This window comes from Polyodon spathula, chromosome 48 (assembly GCF_017654505.1).
Source record: "Polyodon spathula isolate WHYD16114869_AA chromosome 48, ASM1765450v1, whole genome shotgun sequence".
Lineage (NCBI taxonomy): Eukaryota > Metazoa > Chordata > Actinopteri > Acipenseriformes > Polyodontidae > Polyodon > Polyodon spathula.
This window is the reverse complement of record NC_054581.1, coordinates 274,396-293,661: the sequence shown is the minus strand read 5'-3', so window position 1 is coordinate 293,661 and position 19,266 is coordinate 274,396. Positions and strand designations below refer to the sequence as shown.

General features: G+C 50.9%; 3 protein-coding genes and 1 long non-coding RNA gene across 5 annotated transcripts; all 4 read left to right on the top strand.

Annotated features, from left to right (window-relative positions):
• The first annotated feature begins 35 nt into the window (after positions 1–35).
• snapc2 (small nuclear RNA activating complex, polypeptide 2) lies at positions 36–3,667 on the top strand. The gene is made up of 6 exons (XM_041238183.1): positions 36–148; positions 786–1,025; positions 1,401–1,505; positions 1,906–2,013; positions 2,395–2,499; positions 3,110–3,667. The coding sequence occupies exons 2-6, from the start codon at positions 816–818 to the stop codon at positions 3,611–3,613; spliced, it is 1,032 nt and encodes a 343-aa protein (XP_041094117.1). The 5' UTR covers positions 36–148; positions 786–815; the 3' UTR covers positions 3,614–3,667.
• Positions 3,668–8,754: 5,087 nt separating this feature from the next.
• Positions 8,755–11,895, top strand: LOC121306460 (acetylcholinesterase-like; the record flags this gene model as incomplete). Its single annotated transcript, XM_041238181.1, has 3 exons — positions 8,755–10,259; positions 10,816–10,982; positions 11,731–11,895. Coding segments are annotated over 3 exons (1,794 nt in total), but the record flags the coding sequence as incomplete, so codon positions are not given.
• Positions 11,896–13,836: 1,941 nt separating this feature from the next.
• Positions 13,837–15,898, top strand: LOC121306586 (cilia- and flagella-associated protein 251-like). Its single transcript, XM_041238399.1, has 4 exons — positions 13,837–14,028; positions 14,960–15,292; positions 15,466–15,572; positions 15,787–15,898. Exons 2-4 carry the CDS (start codon positions 14,993–14,995, stop codon positions 15,881–15,883), a joined length of 504 nt encoding a protein of 167 aa, XP_041094333.1. The 5' UTR covers positions 13,837–14,028; positions 14,960–14,992; the 3' UTR covers positions 15,884–15,898.
• A 383-nt stretch (positions 15,899–16,281) lies between these two features.
• LOC121306617 lies at positions 16,282–18,571 on the top strand. 2 transcript variants are annotated; one of them, XR_005948227.1, is made up of 5 exons: positions 16,282–16,368; positions 16,598–16,715; positions 17,194–17,287; positions 17,911–17,980; positions 18,531–18,571. It is a non-coding gene; the product is annotated as an uncharacterized LOC121306617 (long non-coding RNA). The 2 variants fall into 2 exon arrangements; XR_005948226.1 differs by having other exon boundaries at positions 17,911–17,990.
• The last annotated feature ends 695 nt before the right edge of the window (positions 18,572–19,266 follow it).

Genomic DNA, 19,266 nt, shown 5'->3' with positions numbered 1-19,266 from the left:
GCAGTGTCTACAGCGGCAAGCGCCGCGTTTCTCGATCCGCTTTTCTATTTAGTTTCACCCTTCCCCGGCGCCGTAGTGCGCAGCGTGGGGAGTTGGCCAGTGCTGGAGGGAGAGAACAGCAAGCGAGTTTATTGAACATTTCAAACAGGTAAGCATCGATTTAAACGTTTAATTCAACGCTTTGTTGTGCTGCAGAGCGATTCCCGTGCACGGTAAAGCATTATAGCAAACAGCGAGTCGCTATCGTTATTATTTTAGATGTTTAAAAACATGGACAGCGAGAGGCTGCCCTGACAAAACTTTGTTGAAAAAAATAAAAATGCATTCTGCATTAGAAAATCGACGATTAGATTAGATAGGGCGCTGAAATTAGGGGTGCGGGGGGGGGGACACCCCCCTGGTTTTGCATGGCTTCAGTAGCTTTCAGCACCCCCGCTTTATAAATTGTTCCAGAGCTACTGCCAGTCGGAACCTGTAGCCGGTCCGGATCAAGCGCTGTAATGGACCCCGGGTGTGGCAGCCGCTAGGGGGCGCTAAACAAACGGTGTTGAAGTAATAGTGACAGTTTAATATTAAGAGATTCGGTTAGCTGTACAGATTAGGGAGCTAATAATAATAATAATAATAATAATAATAGTACGGGACAGTTTCAGGCAGGGGGGTGGTTATGATGGTAACTGGGAGTGGTGACTGCATTGCGGTTAACCTTGGTGTGTGTGTGTGTGTGTGTGTGTGTGTGTGTGTGTGTGTGTGTGTGTAACACAGCTGAGGTTTGTTCTCGTCAGACCACGCGTCGTGTTTCTCCTCTCGTTGAGATGAAGCCCCCTCCTCGTCGCCGTGGCGTCCCGGAGCGATTCTCGGGAGGCGGGGTGAAGCCGAGCGCAGCGCCGAGCGGCTGGACCGCGTGGAGCCCCGTCGAGAAGAAGAACCTGCTGAGGGCGCTGAAGCTGCAGGAGAGGCGTGGAGTGGAGGAGCTCAACATAGAGGAGATACAGAGAGAACTGCCGGGTCACAGCAAAGAGCAGGTGAGAGGAGAGGGGGAGCTCAACATAGAGGAGATACAGAGAGAACTGCCGGGTCACAGCAAAGAGCAGGTGAGAAGAGAGGGGGAGCTCAACATAGAGGAGATACAGAGAGAACTGCCGGGTCACAGCAAAGAGCAGGTGAGAGGAGAGGGGGAGCTCAACATAGAGGAGATACAGAGAGAACTGCCGGGTCACAGCAAAGAGCAGGTGAGAGGAGAGGAGAGGAGAGGAGGAGCTCAACATACAGGAGATACAGAGAGAATTGCCGGGTCACAGCAAAGGGGAGAGGAGAGGAGAGGGAGTGTCTCATTCTGTCTGGCTCAGTCTGGGTTTCTCTCTGTGTCTCTGTGACTCTGTCTTTGTGTGTGTCTGCAGATCGCTGCGTTCCTCAGCTTCCTGAAGAGTCAGGTGAGGAGTCGTGTGTCTCGGACGGTCTGCCTCAAACGCCTGGAGGAGAAGAAGAAGGCCGTGCCCATCCAGGTACCAGCATTGCCGTCCTGCACTGAACCCCACCACTGCACTGCACTGCACTGCCGTCCTGCACTGAACCCCACCACTGCACTGTGCTGTACCCCAGCACTGCAATCCTGCACTGTACCCCAGCACTGCAATCCTGCACTGTGCCCCAGCACTGCAATCCTGCACTGTGCCCCAGCACTGCAATCCTGCACTGTGCCCCAGCACTGCAATCCTGCACTGTGCCCCAGCACTGCAATCCTGCACTGTGCCCCAGCACTGCACTGCACTGCCGTCCTGCACTGAACCCCACCACTGCACTGCGCTGTACCCCAGCACTGCAATCCTGCACTGAACCCCACCACTGCACTGCACTGTACTGATTTGTAAAATCGTCTGTGTCCCTGTGTCTCTGTCCCTGCAGCTGTGGACCGCTCTGTCGAAGGAGGTGTCTGGGACGCTGGGAGACTCTCTCTCTGCTGCCTTCTCACAGGTACTCGCCTCTCAACTTCACAAACTACAAAGTTACAAAGTACAGTATAAACTTTAGCAACCTCAATAAAAGTGAATAAATGATAAGGAATAATTCTCTCTCTCTCACCTCCCTCCCTCTCTCTCCCTCATCTCCCTCCCTCCCTCTCTCTCTCTCTCTCTCTCTCTCTCTCCCCTCTCAGAGGGGAGCGAGCGACAGAGCAGGAGGGGCCCTCTAGAGAGGAGACTCCCTCTAGGGAGACAGCAGGGAAGGGGGGGTTGTGGGGAACTTAGAGGGAGGAGGGAAGTCCAAGGTGAAGAATGTGAGGGAGATCCCTACCATTGCCCCCTCCCCTTCTCTAATCCTCCTCGCTCATCCCTCTTTCCCCCTCGGTACTCAGGAGAGGAGGGTCTGGCCCTCTCTCTCCCTCCCTCTCTCCAGGTGGGGAGGGTCCTGGTTCGCCTCCCTGGAGTCCTGCAGTTTGCTCCACTCCCTCCCTCCCAGACCCACCTCAGTCCCGAGCAGAACTCTTCTGGTACCAAGGAGGTTAGCCCAGACACATCAGAGCCCCACCCGACAGCCAGGGACCTAAAACTCTCCAATCAGAGGCGTAGCCGTATCACAGACTGGGGCTTGCCTGATGAGGGCGGGATTTTGAGAAGGTGTACAGGTTCTGCATGACGTTCTGGAAAGGAGCGGGGGCGGAGCGGAGCCCAAAGACTGAGTGCCATGGGGAAGAGTCTGTGCACACAAAAAAAAACTGTGTGTGTGTCTCTGTGTTGTGTGTGTGTGTGTGTGTGTGTGTGTTTTATAGTTTCTCTGGACTCTCTCGCTCTCTCTCCATTGAATTGGACGTTTCATGGACTCTCTCGCTCTCTCTCTCTCTCTCTCCTCCCCTTCTCTCTCTCTCCTCTCCCCTCTCTCTCTCTCCTCTCCTCTCTCTCTCTCCTCTCTCTCTCCTCTCTCTTACTCTCCTCTCTCGTCTAATCCCTCTCATCTCTCTCTCTCTCCTCTCCCTTTTCTATCGTTCTCCTCTCTCTTCTCTCGACTCACTTCTCTCTCTCTCCTCTCCCCTCTCTCTCGCTCCGTCACTCCTCTAGATCTCTCTCTCCCTCTCTTCTCCTCCTCTCTCTACCTTCTCTCTCTCTCCCTCTCTCTCTCTCTCTCTCTAGAGAGTGCTGTTATTCTGGATCTCATACTCTCTCTGCCCGAGGAGCTCCCCCTGCTGGAAGGAAAGGAGCTGCAGCATCAGCTGAGGCAGTTCTACTCCAGAGCAACTGCATCAGCCCCCGCCACCAGAGCCAATCAGAGACCAGCCCCTGCCCCTGGACCCAATCAGAGACCAGCCCCTGCCCCTGGAGCCAGTCCGAACGAAGAGACCGGAACTGGTACCAATCAGAGAGGAGATGCAGCCCCCGACCAAGATCACATTTCTACAGCTGCCACCAATGAGAGTGAAGGGGCTAACACAGGGACCAATGAGAGTCAAGATACTAACACGGCAACCAATGGGAGCGGAGATACTGCTGCAGACGAACCCACCAATCAGGAAAGCGATTGGTCGAGAGCAGGCCTGTGCCCTCTGAACCCCTTCATGGTGCCCCTGAAACTGCTGGTGCGAGCAGGGAACAGTGACATCATCGTGACATCACAGCATTGATGTCACGCTGAGAGACTGCATGTGTTTGTGTGTAAATAAAGCTTTCAATTTTGATATACGATACACACAGCGCCACCAATTATTGTGAACGGGGGGGGCCTCTTGGCACAGAGAGGTCTGGTAAAGCACAGGGGAGCATTGTAAAGCACAGAGGGGTTATTGCAGAACAGCAATATCTCTCAGAATTACATTGATATAAAGAACAAGCTGCAGTAACAGAGATGACCAGCAGATGGTAACAGTGACCTAAAAACAAATCGCATTGACAGTCTTTCGCAGGGAGTTACAAAGAGGGAGTCTAAACTGAGCTCCTGAATGCAGCTCTCTCTCTCTGTCACTGCATGCATTGTTCTCTTCTCTCTCTCCTCCCCTCCTATCTCTCCTCTCTCCCCTCCCCTCTCTCCTTCATGCTGCCTGCTCTTTGCCTCGTCAGTAATGCAGATCCTGATTTAATTAGTGCTGAGGAGCTGCATGGAGTGGATTGAGATTCTCTGCAGAGACAGCAAATCAATGCAAACAACATTAACACTGAGACACACAACAGTAATACAACACACACACTGAGACACAACATTAACACAACACACACACTGAGACACACACAACATTAACTCACACACACACACACATTCATATTTTTGGGGAGGCAAACGGGTTCAATGATTCTGGCTTTGAAACTGAGCTGGGAACTGGACTGGGAGAGAAGGCACTCTCTCTGATTAGTAGAGATCTTCACAAAGCTGCAGCCTCAGTGCTGAGCTGGGAGAGAAGGCACTCTCTCTGATTAGTAGAGATCTTCACAAAGCTGCAGCCTCAGTGCTGAGCTGGGAGAGAAGGCGCACTCTCTGATTAGCAGAGACACTGAAATATATCACAAGCAACCATCGACCAGACTGTCTCCCTCCCTCCTCGATCACTCTTTGGATTAAACTGGGAGAGAGAGGAGAGGAGGGACAGTTTGTCACTCGAGCCCTCCACTGCTGAGTCCAGTGCTTTCAGAAGTGCTGAGAGGGAGAGAGGAGAGAGGGGGGGAGAGAGAGAAGGGGGAGAGAGGGGAGAGAGTAGGGAGGGGAGAGGAAGAGAGGAGGGAGAGAGAGGAGAGAGGAGAGGGGGAGAGGAGAGAGGGGGAGAGAGTAGGGAGGGGAGAGGGGAAAGGAGAGAAAGGGAGAGAGGAGAGGGGGAGAGGAGAAAGGATAAAGAGGAGAGAGAGGGGGTTGAAAGCCCCTGCCCTACACTAAATCCACACAGAGATTTTAGGAAGGGAGACTGCTTAAACAAACGGGACAGTCTACAAGGCCTGATTAGAGTGCACAGGGCTTGTCAGAACTGTAGCATATAGAAACAGGCACGTCTCGTGCGCATGCGCAGTGTGCCCGGTTTAAACAGCGCGTCTGATCGATTCATTTCCCATTGCAAACTCAGCACTCCACACAGCCGCAGAAACACAGACTGTAAATTCAAAATAATTAATGAAGTCCATACTGTACGTGACCGTCCCTCCCTCCCCAAATCTCGCGAAACCCTCCATTCAGATAGGAGATTGGACTGGGGGGGGTATCGCGAGAGCTTGTCTTTTTAATTCTAGGGTTTATTATAATGAGTCGAGGGCTGTGCAGCGGCAGCAGAGAGAGGAGGACCAGCGAGACCTTCACTGTCCAGAGGCAAGAGAAACCCCGCACCGGGACACAGCCACTCGGTCCCTGAGCTGCACGACCCGACTGAGCCGCTAGCCGGGACCGAGCTGCACCAACACCGAGGCGGAGCACAGATCCGACTGCAGCAGAGGTGAGCCTCAACAATTACAAACCAAATAATAATAATAATAATAATAATATAATAATAATAATAAATATATAGCGCTGTGTCTGTTTAGTTTTTTGCACGCTGTTTACAAAATATATATATATATATATATATTATATATATATATATAATATATATATATATATATATATATATATATATATATATATTAGGATTCATTTAAAAATATTTAATTATTAATTTACATAAAGGTATAATAATATAAATACTATGTATTAATAATAATAATAATAATAATAATAAATTGTATAAGTCTTTCGTTTTAAATGTATGCATTTATTTCTGTATTTTTGTGTGCGTGTGTGTATTTATGTTTGTGTATGTCAGCGTGTGTGTGTCAGTGTGTGTGTGTCAGTGTGTCATGTGTGTATGTATTTATATTGTGTGTGTGTGTCAGTGTGTGTGTGTCAGTGTGTGTTTGTGTGTGTGTGTGTGTGTGGTGTGTGTGTGTGTTTATGTGTTTTGTGTTATGTATTTAGTATTGTGTGTGTGGGTGTCATGTGTGTGGTGTCAGTCGTGTGTGTGTGTTTTTTTGTGTGTGTGTGTGTGTGTGTGTGTGTGTGTGTGTGTGTGTGTGTGTGTGTGTGTGTGTGTGTGTTTGTGTGTTGTGTGTGGTACAGTGTGTCAGTCACACAACACTCGTACACATTAACCTATGTGACTAGTATAGTGTGTGTGTGTGCAGTGTGTGTTTGTCTGTGTGTGTGTGTGTTTGTATGTGTGTGTGTGTGTGTGTGTGTGTGTGTCAGTGTGTGTGTGTGTGTGTGTGTGCGTGTGTGTGTGTGTTGTGTGTGTGTGATCTGTGTGTGTCTGTCACTTTTCTAGATGCGCGCGCGCGTATTTGTTTTTTCGCTGATCTGATTAACCTGTCACTTTTTAGTTGATTGACGGTCATGTGACGCTCCAGTGCAGCGAGGAGTGGTCAGCGCTCTTACGAACACAGCAGTTCAGATTATTATTATTATTAATTAATATATATTATATTATTATATGACAACAACAATTAATTATTATATTATTATCGCAACTCTTGTAGTTGTTAATTGAAGTTCTTCATTTCTATATGTGACATTGAGAAATACTGACCACCGAAAGAGTGTGCCATTTCATTTAGTAAGCTGGCTTTCTATCTGGGTCTGTCTGTGTGTCAGTGAATCGCGTGACTATCGATGCCTCTCTGACTCTCTATCTCTCTCTCTCTCTCTCTCTCTCTCTCTCTCTCTCTCTCTCTCTCTCTCTCTCTCTCTATATATATATATATATATATAATATATATATATATATATATATATATATATATATAGTATAGTATATAGTGCACAGTGTATAGTGCACAGTGTATAGTGCACAGTGTATAGTGTACAGTGTACAGTGCACAGTGTATAGTGTATAGTGTACAGTGCACAGTGTATAGTGTATAGTGTACAGTGCACAGTGTATAGTGTATAGTGTATAGTGCACAGTGTATAGTGTATAGTGTATAGTGTACAGTGTACAGTGCACAGTGTACAGTGTATAGTGTATAGTGTATAGTGTATAGTGTATAGTGTACAGTGTATAGTGTACAGTGTATAGTGTATAGTGTACAGTGCACAGTGTATAGTGCACAGTGTATAGTGTATAGTGTACAGTGCACAGTGTATAGTGTATAGTGTATAGTGTATATTGCGCAGTGCACAGTGTATAGTGTATAGTGTATAGCGTATAGTGTATAGTGCACAGTGTATAGTGTACAGTGCACAGTGTATAGTGCACAGTGTATAGTGTATAGTGCACAGTGTATAGTGTACGGTGCACAGTGTATAGTGCACAGTGTATAGTGTACAGTGTATAGTGCACAGTGTGTATGGTGTATAGTGTATAGTGTATAGTGTATAGTTTATAGTGTATAGTGCACAGTGTACAGTGTATGGTGTATAGTGTATAGTGTATAGTGTATAGTGTATAGTGTATAGTGTATAGTGTATAGTGCACAGTGTATAGTGCACAGTGTATAGTGTATAGTGTATAGTGTATATTGCGCAGTGCACAGTGTACAGTGTATAATGTATAGTGTATAGTGTATAGTGCACAGTATATAGTGCACAGTGTGTATGGTGTATAGTGTATAGTGTATAGTGTATAGTGTATAGTGTATATTGCGCAGTGCACAGTGTACAGTGTATAGTGTATATTGCGCAGTGCACAGTGTACAGTAGTGTATAGTGTACAGTGTATAGTGTATAGTGTATAGTGTACAGTGCACAGTGTGTATGGTGTATGGTGTATAGTGTATAGTGTACAGTGCACAGTGTATGGTGTATAGTGTATAGTGTATAGTGTATAGTGTATAGTGTATAGTGCACAGTGTGTATGGTGTATAGTGTATAGTGTATAGTGTATAGTGCACAGTGTGTATAGTGTATAGTGTATAGTGTATAGTGTATAGTGTATAGTGCACAGTGTTTATGGTGTATAGTGTATAGTGTACAGTGCACAGTATGTATGGTGTATAGTGTATAGTGTACAGTGCACAGTATGTATGGTGTATAGTGTATAGTGTATAGTTTATAGTGTATAGTGCACAGTGTGTATGGTGTATAGTGTATAGTGTATAGTGTATAGTGTATAGTGTATAGTGCACAGTGTGTATGGTGTATAGTGTATAGTGTACAGTGCACAGTGTACAGTGTGTGTGTTTATTATGGTCTCAGCCCAGTTGTCAGCAGGCATGTGCTCCGGACCCCCAGAATAGCCCCCGGGTCCAGCTGGCACGCAGCCGCCCCCCACTCAGGACGCCACTAATCCCGTCGCCAGGGCAACGGCGCACAACAACGGAACAACTTCCGCGGGGTTCCATTTCAACGGGCAGGGGGGGGGGGGGGGTGCTTGGAGCTGAGAAACGTGTGCGTGTGTGTGTGTGTGTGTGTCAGTGTGTGTGTCAGGAGATGAGCACTACTCGGATTGATCTTTAATGCAAATTAATTAAGTCTCTCTCTCCCTCTCCTCTCTCTCTCTCTCTCTCTCTCTCTCTCTCTCTCTCTCTCTCTCTCTCTCTCTCTCTCTCTCTCTTTTCCCCCTCTCCTTTTCCTCCCCTCTCTCCACAGGAGGAAGCAGACCCTGCTGTAAAACCCCCGTGATCCACCCGCCCCACCACAACGATGGTTCTCTTCCTCTCCCTCCCCTCCCTCCTCCTCTTCCTCCTCCTCCTCCCCCCCCCTCGAGACCTGGAGCCTCGAGCGGCAAGTGTTGACATCCCCCCCTGCCCTAGGTTCAGGGGGGCTCGGTTTCCGAAGGCTCCAGGCCCCAGGCCGAACAACGGGGGCCAGGAGTAGGGCCAACTGGACTCGGAGCTCTCCGTCACAACCCGGGCCGGCAGGGTCAAGGGGGTCCGGCTGCCGGTTCCGAACTCCAGAGGAGGGGGCGGGAGTCACGTCTCAGCCTTCCTGGGGATCCCCTTCGCGGAGCCCCCAGTGGGGAAGCTGCGTTTCCAGCCCTCGCTCCCAAAGAAGCCGTGGCCGGGTACGTGGGACGCGGGCTCGTACCCCAACGCCTGCTACCAGTACGTGGACACCTTGTACCCGGGCTTCCCTGGCATCGAAATGTGGAACCCCAACCGGGAGATGAGCGAGGACTGCCTGTACCTCAATATCTGGGTCCCGTCGCCCCGCCCCCGCAACGCCTCCGTTATGGTCTGGATCTACGGGGGCGGGTTCTACAGCGGCTCATCGTCGCTTGACGTGTACGACGGGCGCTTCCTGGCCCAATCCGAACAGGTCCTGGTGCTCTCCATGAACTACCGGGTGGGGTCCTTCGGGTTCCTGGCCCTCCACGGCTCCCAGGAGGCCCCCGGCAACGTGGGGCTACTGGACCAACGCCTGGCCCTCCAGTGGGTGCAGGAAAACATCCAGTTTTTTGGCGGAAATCCCAAATCGGTGACCATATTCGGGGAGAGCGCCGGGGGTGCCTCGGTGGGCATGCACCTCCTCTCCCCGGGCAGCCGCCCGCTCTTCTCCCGCGCCATCATGCAGAGCGGGGCTCCCAACTGCCCCTGGGCCACCGTCAGCCCTGCCGAAGCCCGCAGGAGGGCCACGCTGCTGGGCAAGCTGGTGGGGTGCGAGGGGGGCGGCTCCTCCGGGAACAATGACAGCCAGCTGGTGGACTGCCTGCGCTCCAGGGAGCCCCAGGAGCTGATCGATCAGGAGTGGCTGGTGCTGCCCTATCGGAGCCTGTTCCGCTTCTCCTTCGTGCCGCTGATCGACGGCGTCTTCCTCCCCGACCACCCCGAGGCGGCACTGAGCCCCGCGGTGTTCAGGGACCCCCCCCCGGCGCTGCTGCTGGGGGTGAACCAGGACGAGGGCTCCTACTTCCTGCTGTATGGGGCGCCCGGCATCAGCAAGGACAACGAGAGCCTCATCAGCCGGGAGGATTTCTTGGAAGGGGTGCGTATGAGCGTCCCCCACGCCAACGACATCGGCCAGGATGCTGTGGTGCTGCAGTACACCGACTGGATGGACGAGAGCAACCCAGTCAAGAACCGCAATGCCCTGAATGACATCGTGAGCGACCACAACGTCATCTGCCCCCTGCTTCACTTCGCAGGGGCGTACGCTGGTTTGGGGAGCCCCGGGGGGGCCAGCGGAGGGGGAGGAGGGGTCTATGCTTACCACTTCGACCACCGCGCCTCGAACCTGCCGTGGCCCGAGTGGATGGGGGTGATCCACGGCTATGAGATTGAGTTCGTGTTCGGGCTGCCCCTGAACCACAGCCTGAACTACACTGCCGACGAGGAGAGGATGAGCCGACGCATCATGAGATACTGGGCCAACTTCGCCAGGACTGGGTGAGAGAGGGGCGAGGATAGAGGGGAGAGGGGAGAGGAGTGATGGGAGAGGGGAGAGGGAGAGGGCAGAGGAGTGAGGGGGTGTATTAAGGGAGAGGGGAGAGGAGTGAGGGGGTGTATTGAGGGAGAGGGGAGAGGAGTGAGGGAGTAGGGGGGGAGGTGGAGGGGAGAGGGAGAGGGAGAGGAGTGAGGGAGTGTATTGAGGGAGAGGGGAGAGGAGTGAGGGAGAGGGGTGTGTAGGAGAGGGAGAGGGAGAGGGGAGAGGAGTGAGGGAGTGTATTGAGGGAGAGGGGAGAGGAGTGAGGGAGTAGGGGTGTGTGGGAGAGGGAGAGGGGAGAGGAGTGAGGGGGTGTATTGAGGGAGAGGGGAGAGGAGTGAGGGAGTAGGGGTGTGTGGGAGAGGGAGAGGGAGAGGGGAGAGGAGTGAGGGGGTGTATTGAGGGATAAGGGAGAGGAGTGAGGGGGTGTTTTTAGGGAGAGAGGAGAGGAGTGAGAGATTGGGGGTGTGTTGTGTGTGTCTCTCTCCAGCGCTGTATCTAACCCTCCCTCTCTCCCAGGAACCCGAACGAGCCCTCAGAGTCCGGGCGCCGCTGGCCCCTCTTCTCCGCTGTAGAGCAGAAATACGTGGGGCTGAACCTGGAGCCTCTCAAGGTGTTCCGCGGGCTGCGCACCCAGGTGTGTGCCTTCTGGAACCGATTCCTGCCCAAGCTGCTCAACGTCACAGGTGAACTAAACCTTTCTGTACCTGTCTCCACCTCTCTGCACCTCTCTGTACCTCTCTGCACTTCTCTGTACCTCTCTGCACCTCTCTGCACCTCTCTCCACCTCTCTGCACCTCTCTCCACCTCTCTGCACCTCTCTGCACTTCTCTGTACCTCTCTGCACCTGTCTGCATCTCTCTGTACCTCTCTCTACCTCTCTCCACCTCTCTGCACCTCTCTCCACCTCTCTGCACCTCTCCACCTCTCTGCACCGCTCTCCACCTCTCTGCACCTCTCTGCACTTCTCTGTACCTTTCTGCACCTCTCTGCACCTCTCTCCACCTCTCTGCACTTCTCTGTACCTCTCTGCACCTCTCTACACCTCTCTCTCTGTCTGTCTCTCTCTCTCCCTCCCTGCCCCCCTCTTTCTTCTCTCTTATCTCTCTCGCTCTGTTTATAACTCCTCGTCACTTTTTCCACTCCTCGTGAACGAGGGGGGGTGTCAGCGGGGTCGCCCTGCAGCTGCCAGCCGGAGCAGGGATCTCTATAAATACCAACTGCATCCCCAGGATCAGTCCAGTCCCAACCAGCCTGCTATTCCAGGAGCACAGGAGAGGGGGGGAGAGAGAGAGAGAAGGAGAGGGAGGGAGCGCTGTCTCTCTCTCTCTCTCTCTCTCTCTCTCTCTCTCTCTCTCTTCTCTCTCTCTCTCTCTCTCTCTCTCTCTCTCTCCTCTCTCTCTCTCCCTCTCTCTCTCTCTCCCTCTCTCTCAGATAACATAGACGATGCAGAGCGCCAGTGGAAGATGGAGTTTCACAGGTGGAGCTCCTACATGATGCACTGGAAGAGCCAGTTCGATCATTACAGCAAACAGGAGCGCTGCGCGGAGCTGTGAGAGAGAGAGAGTGAGGGAGTGAGAGAGAGAGAGAGAGAGAGTGAGAGAGTTGATCCCAGGTGAGAGATCTCTCTAGAGTCTGAGGTCTCGGAGACTCGTGTGAGGGTGTGACTCAGAGGGCCCGAGCTTCCCACGAGTGGGTCCCCGAGTGAGAGAGAGAGTGTGAGAGAGAGTGGGTGAGAGTGAGTGAGAGAGAGAGAGAGAGTGTGAGAGTGAGGGTGTGAGAGCGAGTGGGTGAGAGAGAGTGAGAGAGAGAGTGTGAGAGTCTCGTCTCTTCGAGTGGGTGAGAGAGAGTGAGAGAGAGAGAGCTCAACAGAGGTGTTCGACCACTCTCGAGTCACTCTCTCTACGTCTCGTGACCAGAGTCTGAGAGTGAGGGTGTGAGGGCTCCACAGGACTAGTGAGACTATCTCAGAGTGTGACTCTCAAGTGTGAGAGTGAGGAGGTGTGAGAGAGAGAGTGTGAGAGAGTGTGAGAGAGAGTGAGTGAGAGAGAGTGAGAGTGTGAGAGAGAGAGTGGGTGAGAGAGAGTGAGAGAGAGAGCGTGAGAGTGAGAGCGAGTGGGTGAGAGAGAGTGAGAGAGAGAGTGTGAGAGTGAGGGTGTGAGAGCGAGTGGGTGAGAGAGAGTGAGAGAGAGTGAGAGAGCACTGCCCCACTGTGCGTGTGTCTGCGTGTGCATGCGCAGCGATCCCCCTCTCCTCCAATAGGAATCCTTCGCATGACCCCCCCACACACTTTGAAACAGAGATTGTGACTGTTATCTTGTAAAATAATATCATACGAAACTATAATAATAATAATAATAATAATAATAATAATAATAACAGTATGGAGAGTATGTTAATTATGATGACAATGTTAGCAATAGTAGCATATAACTATCGAAGATATTTAATATTTAAATATGATTACATATATTTATTACAATTTGTTGTTGTTATCTTGTTAAGGGGCAATGTCTGGGTGATGTGACAATAAAAATATAATACTTACAAATATATACATTAATATGTAGCGTATTTAAGGTGTGAATTCTATAAAATTTCCACTCCTAAATTTATCACCTATCTTGTTGTCAACACGGCTGTATAATTTAGTGCTTGAAGTTTTTACTCAAGACTATACTACCATCTGCTGGTAGGAAGGCGAAACTACAGCCCGGTTAAAAAAACGCGGTTAAGATATGGTACGTTCTGCTTCAGAGAGGCTGCAACACCGCTGGGGCTGGTGGAACGCACCATTTCTTCGAGGGGTGTTCTGCGCACAGACCCCAGGCATTGCCCTGTGCTGCTCGTTGCTTGTCTGACTGCTGTCTACAGAATCGTCATGCATGGATGTACATGATTTTCCTTCTTTCTCTAATTCCGAAAAAAAATTGACCATGGGGGGGGGGGGGGGGGGGGGGGGGGGGGGGGGGGTGTTATATAAAATGTTAAAATAAATGACAATAAACAACAAAATCATAAACGGTCCCTCTTGTTCTGTGTCAGTGAGTGTGACTGTATAATCTATTACACCTTGCTGTGCTTTTACTATGGGGGGGGGGGGGGGGGGGGGGGGGGGGGGGGGTGTTAAATAAAATGTAATTACTACTGTTATTTGTTTAGTAGTTGCCAGGGGAGAACCAGAGCACACTCACTCACACTGACATATTAGATAAGGTCGGAACGACACGAAAACATGATCCTCCTTTGAAGATATCTCCGTTTGTGTTTGTGAAACTTGCTGAGAGAGAGTAGAGAGAGAAGACACGTCTGAGAGAGGAGCGAGAGGGAGGAGAGAGCGAGAGAGAGAGACAAATAAAAAGAGGGAGAGAAAGAAAAGATGGAGGGAGACAACGGTGGGGCGGAGAGAAAAGAAAGAAGATGAGACGGGGCGAGAGAGAGACCGAGTCTCTCTCTGTCTCTCTCTCTCTCTCTCTCTGTCTCCTCCCTCCCTCTCTCTTTCTCACTCCTCCTGTTTGGCAGCACAGTTGAAATTGGATACCTGGTCCTCCCTCTCTCTTTTCCTCTCTCACATCTCCTCCACACTCTGTGTGTGTGTGTGTTTGCGTGAGTGTGTGTGCGCGAGTGTCTCAGCTCTCCGCTCGCTCTCCTCCACACCCCACTGGTGTCACTGGGAGTAGGAGAGTGGGATTGACTGGGCCTGGGACGGACGGACAGACAAACAGACGTTGGGTGAGTGTTTATAGTGCTGATTAGAGGAGGGGGAGGGGGAGGGGTGTTTATTGGGCCTTTTCACAGACAGATAGGAATTTGTTCTTCTTGCTCAGAGACTTGTTGCCTGGAAACAGATTTGTTGTTTAATTGTTTCACTTTTTAACTTTTTTCTGCCTTTCAGAAGTTTCAAAATACACACACTGAGACACACACACACACACAGTTACACAATCAGACACACACACACACACACACACACACACACACACACACACACACACACACACAGTTTGTTTGTTTGACATTCTGTGTTGTGTGGTGTTTCAAAATCAGTGTTGTGAGAACCACACAGTGACACACCACAGTTACACAATGACACACACACACACACAACCAACACAACACACAGCTGACACACACACTGTGCCCTCCACCAAGACGTGACAAGTGTGACTGTTGACTGATCTGAGTGCACACACACTGAGACACACACTGAGACACACACACACTGAGACACACACTGACTCACTCACACTGACACAGTGCTGGTTTGTGGAGGGCAGTGTCTGGGCACGCAGAGGCATGTTGTGCCCAGGAGGGGGTTCTGCAAAGCTGCACTGAACCGAACTGCAAGACTGGGGATCAGAGCCGGGCCTGGCTTCAACACAGTTACAAGAGAGAGAGGGAGAGAGACCGGAGAACAGAGCGAGGGGGAGAGAGAGAGCGAGGAGACAGGAAAACAGTGAGGGGTAGAGGGGATAGGCAGAAAAATAAGGATTTTAATATCTTTACTAGATTTGTATTTTAATATTGTAAACATTTATTTGACGCGTGTTGATCTGTTAACCAGCTCTTAACTGTCATGTGCTGCCTCCTGCTGGCAAACAGCAGAACAGCACCCAGCGTGAACTAAACTGAGCTTAACTTCTCTCTTCCCTCTCCCTTCTAGGCTGACCAGCCCTGCAGTCCGAGGGCAGGCTCGATGGAGGGAGATAAAGAGGGGAAGGAGAGAGAGGGGGAGGAGAAGGAGTGTGATGAAGCTGAGCTGAGCTCTGATCGGGCAGTATCCAGGACAGCCTCCTCCCACTCCCCCCTGGGGTCCTCGCTGGAGGATGTTTCCAGTCCCATCATGCACTGGGAGGCACTGGGGCGCCACATTGAAGAGCTGGAGAGACAAGAGGAGCAGAGAGAGAGAGAGAGAGGAAGGAGAAGAGAGGAGAGAGAAGGGGAGGAGAGAGAGCGGGGGAAGAGAGGACCACAGCCTGGAGAGTTAAGAAGGGAGGTGAGGAGGGGAGATGTGAGAGGAGGAGGGGGAGAGGGAGGTGTGAGAGGAGGGAGGAGAGGCATGGGATAGGAGGTGTGATAAGAGGGGAGAGGGTGTGGGAGTAGGGAAGGGAGGTGTGAGGGGAGGGTGTGGGAGGGGACATAGAGTGTGACAGTCTGTCTGTGTTTCAGCCCGCCAGATTGTCACACCGACAAAGTGTGAAAGCACGGTGGGAGGAGGAGGAGGAGGAGGGAGGAGATGAAGAGATCACCAAGCATGTGAGCGAACTCACCTCCCGGTAAGAGACAAGAGCCCAGACTGACCAGACTGAACAGGGGCACCTCACTGTATAACTGTACAAGAGACCAGACGGAGCAGACTGACCAGGGCCACCTCACTGTATAACTGTACAAGAGACCAGACTGAGCAGAGGCACCTTCTCCCTCTCTCTCTCTCTCTCTCCTCTCTCTCTCTCTCTCTCTCTCTCTCTCTCTCTCTCTCTCTCTCTCCAGGCTCCAGAGTCGCATGAATTTGCAGCTTTGCTTCATCAACAACAGTGAGAGTGAGGAGGAGGAGGAGGAGGAGAAGGAGAGAGGGAGGAAGGTATGAGCTGAACGTTGAGAAAAATCTACCCATTTTTTAAAACTTGAATTATATATATTATTTTTATTTTAACTTTGCATTTTGTACTTGAAATTATAATTTAAAAAAAATGTAATGATCATAATTATTTTTTGACCCCCCCCCCCCCCCTTCCATATCCGACTTGCAACTCTCTTCATCCCCCCACCCCCCCTGAGGTAACCCCGCAAACCCTTCGCAGGGACTGCGCTGGTGGGAGTGTCCACCAGGGCGGTGCGATAGGTGTCGTGGAGTGGAAAACCCACCCCCTTTATATTAATTTTTTTTTACAGGGGGTCACTTATTTTTTTGGACCCAGTGGAGACAGAAGCCCGGAGGGCGCTGGCAAGGGTGAGATTGCCAGAGGCGATGGAGAAGAGAGCCAGAGAGCGGGGGGGCCAGAAGCCCGGAGGGCGCTGGCAAGGGTGAGAGAGAGGCTGGAGAAGAGGCCAGAACGGGGGGGCCAGAACCAGGTGAGAGAGAGGGAGAGAGGGAGGGAGGGAGGGAGGGAGAGAGAGAGAGAGAGAGAGAGAGAGAGAGAGAGAGAGAGAGAGAGAGAGACTGTAAACGTGTGATTTGAGAGAGATGGGTACCAGGGAGTCATGGTTGTATATAATATTCACAATGTGAGAAGCTGTTACTTGTGTTGTTTCATTGTTTCTATCTCCCTGTTGTGTCCGTGTCTGTCTCCCCATGTGTCAGTCCAGCGAGGGTCTGGCTCTCACTCAGGATGACAGGAGGCTGCAGAGCGCTGACCTGCACACACTGACCATCAAACAGCTGGACACTCTGAAGGAAAGACTGAGCCAGGCTGTGCAGGGTGAGAGAGGGAGAGACTGAGCCAGGCTGTGCAGGGTGAGAGAGAGGGAGAGACTGAGCCAGGCTGTGCAGGGTGAGAGAGAGGGAGAGACTGAGCCAGGCTGTGCAGGGTGAGAGAGAGGGAGAGACTGAGCCAGGCTGTGCAGGGTGAGAGAGAGGGAGAGACTGAGCCAGGCTGTGCAGGGTGAGAGAAAGGGAGAGACTGAGCCAGGCTATGCAGGGTGAGAGAAAGGGAGAGACTGAGCCAGGCTATGCAGGGTGAGAGAAAGGGAGAGACTGAGCCAGGCTATGCAGGGTGAGAGAGAGGGAGAGACTGAGCCAGGCTGTGCAGGGTGAGAGAGAGGGACGGAGGGAGGGAGAGCGTGGGAGTGTGTCATGAGTGTAAGTGAGTGAGAGAGTGTGTCAGATTCGGCTGGTATATACAGACAGACAGACAGACAGACAGACTGGCTGACCCTGTATCTCTGTTGTCCAATCAGATCTGAGCTCGGAGCTGGTTGGTTTGCTGTTGTCACGTGACCAACTGAAGACGGAGCAGGATGCCATCTTACTGGAGGTGGAGGACTTGACCGCGTAAGAAAGACTGTCACTCTCTCACACTGTCACTCTCTCACACTCTCACACTGTCACTCTCTCCACTGTCACTCTCTCACTCTCTCACACTGTCACTCTCTCACATTGTCACTCTCACACTGTCACTCTCTCCACTCTCACACTGTCACTCTCTCACTCTCTCACACTGTCACTCTCTCACATTGTCACTCTCACACTGTCACTCTCTCCACTGTCATACTGTCACTCTCTCCACTGTCACTCTCTCACACTCTCACACTGTCACACTCTCCACTGTCACCCTCTCACACTGTCACTCTCTCCACTGTCACTCTCTCACACTGTCACCCTCTCACTGTCACTCTCTCACACTCTCACACTGTCACTCTCTCCACTGTCATACTGTCACTCTCTCACACTGTCATACTGTCACTCTCTCACACTGTCACTCTCTCCACTGTCACTCTCTCACACTGTCACTCTCTCCACTGTCACCCTCTCACCCTCTAAGGCTCTGCACTGCTCTGTAAAGTGCTGGAAAACGTTATAAAGTTCTGGAAAGCTCTATACAGTTCTGTAAGGCTCTGCACTGCTCTATAAAGTTATGGAAAGCTCTGTAAAGTTGCTCTCTTTTTTTGTTGCAGGTTTGCAGAGAACGAACGAACTCACCAGCACAGGAGGACTCCAAGATGACCAGTGGAACACTGCGTCCTGGTCAGGGGGGGTGTGTGTGTGTGTGTGTGTGTGTGTGTGTGTGTGTATATCTATATCTCTGTATTCAAACTGTATCCATCAAACTGTATCAATTCAGACTGTATCTCCTGACTTTGTAATACATTTGAAAAAACAAAATACAAGAAATATGTTTTCAAAGAAATTAAACTATACTGTGTGTGTGCGTGTGTGAGCAGGTCAGCGAGTGTGCGAGTGAGGGAGTGCGTTTGTCAGCACCTGGCTGTCGGAGGCAATCTGTTCTCTCGTCTCTCCCGGCAACCAGCCAGCCCATAATGATCCTGGTTACTGTTGCTCTGATTAAACTGACAGCTCAGCACAAGAGAAAGAGTCAACAAGAGAAACCCTCTAACCCTAACCCTAACCCTAACCCTAACCCAAACCCTAACCCAAACCCTAACCCTAACCCTAATTGGGATGCGGATCCCTAACTCTCTCTCTCTCTCTCTCTCTCTCTCTCTCTCTCTCTCTCTCTCTCTCTCTCTCTCTCTCTCTCTCTCTCTCTCTCTCTCTCTCTCTCTCTCTCTCTCAGGATCCTCCAGTCAAGCTGATATAAAAAATCTCAGAGCCAGGAGCGGGGTCACCCTCACCCCCACCCCCACCCCCCCCCCTCACTCTGTCCTGTTCAGTCTGTGCTGGACTTTGAAGCCAATGAGATTCTGAGCAGAGCTGAGAGAGGGAGAGTGTGAGAGGGAGGGAGGGAGGGATGGAGGGGAGGAGAGGGAGAGTGTGTGACAGAGAGGGAGGGGAAAGTTTAGAGGTGCATTAGTGACTCGTGCACACAGAGAGAGACTCACACTCAAAGAATGGACTGACTGCATCAATTCAACTAAACTGAGTCTCAAACTGGAACTTTCAGCGCTTAGAATTCTTATTGTTATTATTATTATTTGATGAAAAATTAAAAGAAGATTCTTGTTTTTTTTTATCTCCGTTCACAATGGAGGCTGTGAAATTTGACAGATAAAACCGTTTGAGTTTTTCAATAACAGTCAATTCTAATGAGAGCTGCGCGCTGCAGCTATGTGAGTGTCAGACTCGACACAGACTTGGTGTTATGAAACACCCTATTAATTCAATCACTGGATCAAATGCAACGTCATGGATGAATGACAGACAAGAAGGAAATAAAGGATAAGAAGACGGGGGGAGTGAGACAAGACGAGGGACTGGCCAGGTGAGTGAGGGCTGTCCTTGAAGACACTCGGAAAGACTTCTAGTCAAAGTGTTTGTCATTGAATTTACTAAGCTTCATTTAGTGTGTCTAT